A 9,911-nucleotide genomic window follows, 5' to 3' on the forward strand; every position below is an offset into this window, starting at 1 on the left:
GTATCTGTTTACATGAATTTTATAGTAATAAATTTGTATCATGTTTGTAAAAGAAAAAAAATGTATTTCAATTTACCTTACAAGGAGAATTATTTGATAATAATACCTTAAGCAAATATATCAAGTTAAATTCACTATACTTAAAATATCTTATCTAAATATTTAAAAATATTTAAATCCTTTTAAAAATTAAACAACATGAAATTAAAACAATTCACATTTAATATATTTGAATTCAAGAAAATTACAAATGCATTATACAATATATTTTATAACACTCTAAATCAAAAGTTTATGTCGAATGGTGAATTAAAGTTTTTGTTTGAGTGGGGAATCTCTTTATATTAAAAAGATAAAAAAATTAATATTTTATATATTCATATATATTGGATAAATTTTTGTATAAATATTTTTAAAAAAACTAAGAAAAAATGTTTTTTTTTTCAAAAATAGTTAATGTATAAATTTAATTTGTAAAGTTTTTTATAATATAATTTTTCTTATTTATATATTTTACCATAAAAAACATTTTATAATTTTCTTATTATTTTTATTTTCAAAAATTATTTGTTAGAAATGTAGCTAAACATGTATCGAAAACTTATCAAACATGCACTAGTTACCATTTCATATTACTTTGTGACTTATTCAGTAGTTGTTAATTATCTATGTTTTACTTGAAAGTGAAGAATAAACTCATAATAGTCCTTCATTATATGTATTGGTATAGTTAATAAAAAAAAGTTGGTAGGTGTAAAATAATTTGCACAAAAACATTATGATTATGTACAAGTGATATTCAAATATGATCTAGATTGGTCAAAAGACAAATTTGGTCAACCTTTTAACAAATTGAATATAATATATCAGTCTTCAACATTGAGGAAACATTTGTAAACATGTTATTCAGAAGAGGAACAAGAAAATTTTAAAAATAGATAAAAAGAAAAGAAAATTAAAGCATAACAAGTGAATTTTTTTTTTACTGATTTCTAATTATATAAATAGTTAGTTGAAGTATACAAATTTTCCTTTAGATAAATTAATTAACGGAGTTTATATATTGTTTTTTCTTTGTTTGTGTTATATGGTTACTGTGTTTTTATAATATATCGATTTTGATGTATTAAAAAAATTATTTATTTTAAATTATCAGAATTAATGTATTTAGAAATGGAATACTAAAAATCCAATCCAGTATTTGAATTTTAATTCAGTATCTAAATTTTAATTTCTATACTTGAAAGTGTTGTGGCTATGCAGTATAGAAAAGAATAATATAGAAACAAGTTTAATAAATTTATTACCAAATAAAAAACTTGAATTAATTTCAATTTTGCCTACATGTTAGTAAGGGAATGGAATATTTGTGACAAAAAATGAGTCAAACTTTGACACAAATAATGATTTAATAATTGGCATCAAATAATTTAGAAAGAAGCATGGTCGGTTGAAAGAGTAAGTACAGAAAATATTGAAAATGAAGAAAAAGAAAGTTCAACAAACAAAGACCATTGACCTTTCACTTTGAATTTTCCTTTCCAAAACCCTCTTCAACAAGTTTTAGTCATAAAGTGCAATCAACACACAATTAATTCCAATATCATATCCTTTCACATTTATTTTGTACTTGTTTAAGATAAACTAAACTTCAACATTTTATTTAATTATTATAGTTGTCTAAACATTCTCTTTTATTTCTTGATCACATTTTATCTAAGCATCATGTTGGAAATCTTATCTATATCAAATCATTTTCATTAATTAACACGTATTGGAAACTTCTTTACCAAAAGTATATCTTTTATTTTCTTAACAATGATTAAATATATTTTTCATCTTTTAATTTTAAGTGAAAATTAGAATTAGTTTCTTTTCAAAATTTTAACCTAATTTAGTTTTAAAATTTTAAAAATATCTAGTTATTATAATAAAATTTGTTTAAGTTCATTTAACATTTCAAACATGTCTCAGGATAACATTTGAGTTATTTACACTATGTAATACATTCTCTTTTTGATAAATATGTTTGAAATGTCAAATAAACTTAATAAAATTTATTAAAATGACTAAATCCACACATTTCTAAAATTAAGAGACTACTGGACTAAAATTTTAAATAAAGACTAATTTCAATTTTAACTCTCAATATAAATAACATAACTACATACACAAAGTTCATTAATTATATTTTTCAAAACAAAATATATTTCTATTCATAATCTAATTTTATCTTTATTCATCATCCAGCTTAACTTCTACCGTTGAGTGATATAATTTTCTATTGCTTTTAGTTCATAAAATTGTAATTTTTTTCATCAAAACTTTAATATAGTTTAATCTTCAAATTTTTAAATTAAATGTATATAGTCCACATAATTTAATTACATTAAATTATTTTAACATTCTCAAATGATGTTCCTGCTTATACCGTTTGATATGTTAAAACTCATGTTATATGTAAAAAGAATCCAACATCATTATATTAAAAAAAGTATATTTATTTATTTTTAAAATTTGAAATCAAAATATATATAAAAATTTAAGAGAAACAAAATATAATTTTGGGTTTAATTATAATCGTATCTAACTCTTTAAAATATGTTAACTAATTTTTGAACATACTTGTATCATTATTCTGAAGACTTAATAAAAGAATAAAAAAAACAATCAAAAAATCAGAACTTCTCTTGACATATCTTATATCAAAATACAAAAGAAAAAAAATATTTTTCAATAAAAGGAACTTTTGAAAATCAGTTGTAATTATTTATATATTTATGTGTGTGTATAAAAAACATGTTACTAGTTTACACGGTGAAGGTTATAAGTATGCACAGTGAGGATAGTGTATTTTCCCAAGAAGACACAGAGAAAAGTGTTGTAATCGTTCTGGCCTCGCTGTTTCTGTCTTTGACCGAACTGAACCCAAAGAAGAGGAAGAAACCTTAGCAGCTTTCGGCGCTTTTTTTTTCTTTAATCTCTATGTTTCTTTCCCTTCTTCTTCATCTTCTTCGCTTCACATTTTTTTCATATCATATTCATCCCTGTCTCTCTATGACACACTAGTACTTGTTCTTTTCTGTACCCATTATTACCCACACACCCCAAATACTAATATATATATATTATAATCCACTATTTTATTATTATCACTACTATTATTGTTTTTATTACCTTAAACTAAACAAAAACCAGTTTTTCTTTATTGTTTTGTGATTGTTTTGTTTTTATATACTAGAGTGATGTATCCCTGGTTTCTACACTATGTGCAATGAACAAACCAACTGAAGTTATTGCCTTTTAGCTTCAATCTCTCAACTCAACCAACGCATCACCCAAATCTAGCGGCATATCTCAGCTTGCACTTTCACAACTCTGCGAAAGAGAAAAAGGAAAAAGTAAAAGCGAAAGAAAGAGAAGCCCTTTACTTGTTTTCAGGTAACCCTCTTGTTTTTCTCTGTTGTATTCTCAATCTCTCTCTAAAGATCGTTCCTTTTCCTGGTAAATTGAGATGAACTGGATTTTCTTTTGGCTGAGGAGATTTCTGTAATTGATTCTGCTCTTGCTTATTCAGATCGAGATGTGGGTTTGTTCCTTTTTCTGTTGTTGTTTTTGTTGTTGTGTTGATCTTGCATTTGGTTTGTGTACCATTTTGGAATGCATTTTTCTTTTGTTTGTTTAAGTTTGATGGGTTGATTGGACTTTGCATGCTAATGGTAGCATTTGAGGTGCTGAATTTTCTTGCTAAGTGGGAAGAAATTGACTTGTTTCTGTTTGTAGGTATGACACTGCCTAGCTGACCAATGATAACATTAATAGAAGCAAGGAAGGAGAAATGAGTGTATGCCCAAATGAATTGATTGCTTTCTTCTTGTGTCTATGAATTGGGGAGGCGAAGGTGTTAGCACATCAGAGATTTATGACTTGATTATTTTAGTAAACCCAAAAGGAACACTCTTAAGGCACAGTAAAACAATAGTTCGTGTAAAAGTCTGTCAAAGTCCTAGGTATCTTAGTTATCTTCATAACCCTGTCCTCAACATGGGGGTACTTGTAAAATTATCTGATTTGTGGGATGTATGGTGAAATTCTTGGTACATTGATGTTTACTACTACCTTGGACCTTTGTGTCACTCCTACTTCATTCCTCCTTGATTACTAAATTGTTCCCAATTGTGAAAAGTGGGGAATTTCCTATTGTCCATTCAAAATAGCATTTTGGCCTTTTGGGAAAATAACTTATTCATCATATTCTCATCTTCAAATATAACGTGGCAAATATTTTGGCACATATAGGTTTTAGTTCAACCTGCTATCAAGGGGTGCTTGAGTCTGTTTTACTTCATTCACCTGTCTTATTATGCTGAGTTGAATACCAACTTATGAAGTGACTTGAGATCTTCCTTTGCAGGGATGGTGATTTTTGTTTGTCTTGTTTTGGCTGCTGACACTATCTAGTTTCTTTGTTAGGTGAAACCAACCCTGCTAATGCATGTACCCATTACAGACGGGCATTGAAACTCAGTGATTTCTGGTGGAGCTTGACTAGTCATCTTCTATGCTGTCTTGTGTAACAGAAAATATGGGCTTACTCTGTAGCAGAAACCGGCATTATAATGATGCTGATGCTGAAGAAAATGCGCAGGTCAACAATAGTAAAAAAAAAGTTAAGGTCTTAATCTTAAAGTGTTACACAGCTTTCAATTTGATAAATTTGTGTGAATTTGCAGACTGCAGAGATTGAAAGGAGAATAGAGTTGGAAACAAAGGCTGAAAAGCACATTCAGAAACTTCTACTACTTGGTACAGTTTACTCAGTCAGTTTTCTTATATTTCTTTTGTATATATGCTTCGCTGATACATTTTGAAGCTAAAGTTAGTTAAATGGAGTGATTTATAGACACACTTGGAATCCAGTATTGTATAAGTGTTGATGATGCTACCAAATTTGAAGGAATCACACATATTTTGTACCTAGTATCTGCTGTTGTTCGGAGTGCTTCCAAAAACCACTTGGTTCCCAGATGTGTCACTGTTACAAATGTTATCATTTATTTGTCTCCTATATGTAGAAACCTGCAAACTCTGTGGTTTAAGGTCTTTTACTATTAAAAGAATGAAGGTTGCTTATCTTCTAATTAACATTATTCATAATTTGATATGCTTTTGAGATATAACATCATGCGGGCCTTCAACTAATATCTCAAGCTTTGGGGTAGTTGGTGATTGACATGATGATATACTCATTCTTGTAAATAAAAGTTTGTTGCAAACAGTGTTTTAGTTTCTATTGTTCTGGAAACTATTTGATAGATTTCGAATACTTATTAAACAGAATATCTTGGATGACTTCTTCTGTTAGTTTAGTGGTGTATCCCCTTCCCATTCATTTAATTGAATCATATATGCAATAAGTGCTTAATTTCTTGTTTAGTTGCTTTTTTTTCTTCTAGACTTATTTGTATGTGTCAAATTTTCTGTTGTTTAGGAGCTGGAGAGTCAGGGAAGTCTACAATATTTAAGCAGGTAAGAAAAAAACATTGCTGTCCTTGTTTTAGCTTTGTACACACTTACTTGATTGTTGATATTTATTTGTTTTCCTGTACTATGCAGATAAAACTTTTGTTTCAAACTGGCTTTGACGAGGCAGAACTAAAAAGCTACTTACCAGTCATCCATGCTAATGTGTATCAGACAATAAAAGTACGCAATACTTGAAAGGGTGTGTTAATTATTTTTCTCTTTAAAATACAGAGTTTGCAGTGTCCACTGCTTATAGTTTGAAAAAGTTTTTCTGTGAATTGAGTTTTATTGGAGGTAGTTGAGTATATTGTTTTCCTTAATATGTACTTGATGTGTTTACACAGTTATTGCATGATGGATCAAAGGAGTTTGCCCAGAATGATGCTGATTTTTCAAAGTATGTTTTATCCCATGAAAATAAGGTAGTTTACTGCCACCATCTCTATGATCCTCTTCTACAATATGGCCAAGAATTTTAGGATGTGGTCTTCAAAGTATTGCAACTGTGTAATTTTAGTTCCTCCATCAGTCTTCAATTAAGTATTTAATAGATTTAGTTCATCCATACTTCAAGCCCAAATGGGTTTTGCATGAAGAGGCATGCTAGTAATATAAAACCATTCACCTGTCTTCTTCTTCAGCTTTTGGATAGAGGTTTGTGACAGGATTTTTGTCTAAATTCATATGAAGCTTTCTTCATTTTTCTTTCAGGAAATTGGGGAAAAGTTATCAGATATCGGAAGCAGGCTGGATTACCCATATCTCACCAAGGAACTTGCACAGGAAATTGAAAATCTGTGGAAGGATCCTGCAATTCAGGTGGCTAGATGTCATACTTTGGTTTCTTTTACTTAATTCTTTCTATATAGTTGTTTTTTGGCATAAGCTAATTAGTTTATGGATCACATTTTACTTTCTGTAGGAAACATATGCCCGTGGTAGTGAGCTTCAAATTCCAGATTGTACTGATTATTTCATGGAAAATTTGCAAAGGTTGTCTGATGCAAATTATGTCCCAACAAAGGTAGCAAAAATCTATCATACTTTTACACAGATTTTAAATCTAATTCATAATTTTATTTTTATCTGCCCTTGGTACATTGCGTATCTGATCCATTTTCTTGGTTGATTTAGTATTTTTTTATTTTCTAGATGTTTAGGTTTTGATCAGCCAAATTATTTTTATTTCTTCTCTTACTTTTGTTGGTGTAAGATTAAACAGGTCCGGGTTACAACCCATGACGCATCTATTTTATTACTGATAAAAACTGTGATTAAAATGGGTCTGAAAAATCAATATTTGCTTCATATTTGTAAAAGATCAAGTAATATGGTGTCATTCTTGATCTGAAAAACAATTAGTGGTATGTAATCCTGTTCTGACCGGCCTTATCTTTCTTAACTTATTTTTGTACTTAAATCAACTTGTGTTCTACGTTGCTTCTTGTTGGTATATTATAGTTGCCATACTATTCTACAAAAATAGAGTATCTATCTCAGAAGAAGTTCACCAAAATTTTGTACATTCATAATTTTATTTGTAATTTCTCAATCTGTTTTACAACTGCAGGAGGATGTTTTGTATGCTAGAGTGCGTACCACTGGGGTTGTAGAGATCCAGTTCAGGTAAACATGCTGTTTGGTTTGATACTTCTTACTATACTTGTTGGTGGTGCTTTTTGATGAAGAATGAAGATATATCGCCTGCATTAATTTGCAGCAACATAATTTCTCTATATTTGAACACAAATCAAGATTCGGATAACAAATGCATCAGGGAAATTATGGTAGCACCTAGTAAGGATAGGATGGTAGAATCTTCTATATGATGATTTGGTCTTGTGAGAAGAAGACCAATAGAAGCAATGTAAGAAGAATTTACCAGATGATGGGGGATAATATGTAGAGGTAGAGGAAAACCAATAAAAGGTTTCAATGAAACCATTAAGACAGACTAAGATCTAAATGGTTAAAAATTATCAAAATCTGGTTGCACTATACTTTTGTTTTTGTTTTTCAAATGATCTTTGTTATGCTTGTCTTACTGTGTTTGTGACTGACATATGTATTTGATTTTCACTGTCTCTTTTTATATTTCTTTAACATAATATGGCATACAGTGTAAAAATACTCAACAACATATGTTGTTATATCTTTGCTATTTTGACAGTCCTGTTGGGGAAAATAAGAAAAGCGGTGAAGTCTATCGACTCTTTGATGTTGGTGGCCAGAGAAATGAGAGGAGAAAGTGGATCCATTTGTTTGAAGGAGTTTCAGCTGTAATATTCTGTGCTGCAATTAGCGAGTATGGTCTTCCATCTTTAATTTGACACTGTCAACTCTCAAAAACACTAACAAAAATTCTTGCATTCTTGCAATATTTCTGGCAAGAAGACACTACAATTATTAAACATATAAACTTAAAGGGTATTATTGACGTCAAACTTGCCTTCAGGTATGATCAAACACTTTTTGAGGACGAAAACAGAAACAGAATGATGGAGACTAAGGAGCTTTTTGAGTGGGTCCTGAAGCAACCGTGTTTTGAGGTTTCCTTTTTATAGTCTTTTTTACCTTTAAGTTTCTACTACAATTACAAAAGAAATTTCTTATGTCAACCTTTTTTTTTTTCTGGTTCCTTCATATTTTTTCACGAGTTGACATTTCTACCTATCTTAGAAAATAATGATGTCCTTGTGTTTTGTACACAGAAAACATCCTTCATGTTATTCTTAAACAAGTTTGACATATTTGAGAAGAAGATCTTGAAAGTAAGAATCATCTGAATATATTGCACATTCTTGCTGAAGAGGTTACCACCATTTCAGTCTCTAATGTCTTGCATTGTGCAGGTCCCACTCAGTGTATGTGAATGGTTCAAAGATTACCAACCTGTTTCAACAGGGAAACAAGAGATTGAGCATGCATACGAGTAAGCAACTTCTTTATACACTAAGGCATATAGAATAATGCAAGTTGATCAAAGCAACATGCCAAAATAGTTTATCTCTGGCATCCTAGTTCATCATTCTTTGTTGTGTAACTGCTTTCTACTGCATGATGATGAGCCAAAACAATCTTGGTTGTGCTGTGTTTCCATCAGAACCATAATATGAAAGGGAAAAGAGGAAATTCCAAGCACTTGATGCTTACTTTTTCATGTCCAACACTCTTTGTTTTCAGGTTTGTAAAGAAAAAATTTGAGGAATCATATTTCCAGAACACTGCTCCTGATCGTGTAGATCGTGTGTTCAAGATCTACCGAACCACTGCCCTAGATCAGAAGGTGGTGAAGAAGACTTTCAAGCTTGTTGATGAGACTTTGAGGCGGAGAAATCTCTTTGAGGCTGGCTTATTATGAACAAAAGGGATTACAAACACAATATTTTAACATTGAAGAGAGTTTATCAGATTTTGGGTATACTAGGGGTCAGGTATACTAAATATTAAAAATCGATTTGTTGATTTGTATTTTCAAGTTAATCTTGTTGAATGAATGAATGAATGAGTGAGTGGAGAAGAAGGGCCTTGTAGTTGATCTCCACATCCTTCTTCAAAGGGTAAAATTTGTTACTCAAGTTTCAAGATTTCATGATACCATGATTTGTGATCATGTTTTTACAGATTGAAAGATATATTTCATATATTGTGTCTGTGATCATACTTTGCCTCATACTTGTGTTGTGTTGTGTTCATGTGCATGCATGCTCCATGCACACGTGTAAATAATTTGGAGATGTTGTGCTGCTTTGTGGAGTTCTGAATTCAAACCTATGTTCATTTGTTTTTGAATACTTGTTTCCACCATTGGTCGGCATTGATGTTCTTTTCTACGATGTTAGAGACATGTTTTTAACACATGATTCACGTGTACGCGTTTTCTTTTGCTGTTGCGTATTGTGACTTCTGTTCTGTTTCCGTGCTTCACCCACATCTCTCTTAATACAAACATATTTTTTGTCAATGGCTAAGTAAGACTTTGTTTAATAATTTCATTTGTTACTATTTGTGTAACGCTTTCTAAATTTTTCACACCCTTTAAAAAATTTACTTAAATTAATTGAAAATTTGTATTGTTATTGAAGATGATTCTTATAATATTTAATGTTTTTATTGGAAAGATTTCTTACCATGTTATAAACTTATATAATAGTTTGGATTTTATTTTATTCCTGTTTTGTATTCTTACTCTTGTAATAGTTGTGTATCACACGCAAAAATCAAGGGCTAATTTTAGTTTTATTCCGACGTGGTTTTTTTTTTGTATTCCTGTTTTTCTTATTGAAATATCATTTCCGGTTGTTCCTACGTAATTAAATACAAAAATTGTTAATAAAGTATAAATATTGATATTAATATTAAATAACGCATACGTGATGAGTATA

General features: G+C 30.0%; 1 protein-coding gene across 6 annotated transcripts; it reads left to right on the top strand.

The window, feature by feature from the left end:
• The first annotated feature begins 2,864 nt into the window (after nt 1-2,864).
• LOC114195563 (G protein alpha subunit 1) lies at nt 2,865-9,187 on the top strand. Of its 6 annotated transcripts, none has more exons than XM_028086073.2 (15): nt 2,867-3,441; nt 3,784-3,844; nt 4,462-4,648; nt 4,734-4,806; nt 5,492-5,529; nt 5,617-5,706; nt 5,871-5,948; nt 6,238-6,345; nt 6,449-6,550; nt 7,097-7,152; nt 7,697-7,831; nt 7,982-8,075; nt 8,238-8,297; nt 8,379-8,458; nt 8,710-9,187. In XM_028086073.2, exons 3-15 carry the CDS (start codon nt 4,562-4,564, stop codon nt 8,885-8,887), a joined length of 1,179 nt encoding a protein of 392 aa, XP_027941874.2. In that variant the 5' UTR covers nt 2,867-3,441; nt 3,784-3,844; nt 4,462-4,561; the 3' UTR covers nt 8,888-9,187. The 6 variants fall into 6 exon arrangements, with proteins under 6 accessions (XP_027941879.2, XP_027941874.2, XP_027941873.2 ...); XM_028086072.2 differs by having other exon boundaries at nt 4,474-4,648; XM_028086075.2 differs by lacking the exon at nt 3,784-3,844.
• The last annotated feature ends 724 nt before the right edge of the window (nt 9,188-9,911 follow it).

Source organism: Vigna unguiculata, chromosome 8, assembly GCF_037176805.1.
Source record: "Vigna unguiculata cultivar grain cowpea cultivar isolate G323 ecotype 2 chromosome 8, ASM3717680v1, whole genome shotgun sequence".
NCBI classification, from domain to species: Eukaryota; Viridiplantae; Streptophyta; class Magnoliopsida; order Fabales; family Fabaceae; genus Vigna; species Vigna unguiculata.

Bases quoted from the DNA above. Each gene is read 5' to 3' on its own strand.
- LOC114195563 (XM_028086073.2), top strand. From the start codon at position 4,562: ATGCTGTCTTGTGTAACAGAAAATATGGGCTTACTCTGTAGCAGAAAC. The intron at 4,649-4,733 runs GTCAACAATAGT...GTGAATTTGCAG, and splicing joins ATGCTGAAGAAAATGCGCAG to ACTGCAGAGATTGAAAGGAG. The intron at 5,707-5,870 runs GTACGCAATACT...GTGTTTACACAG, and splicing joins ATGTGTATCAGACAATAAAA to TTATTGCATGATGGATCAAA.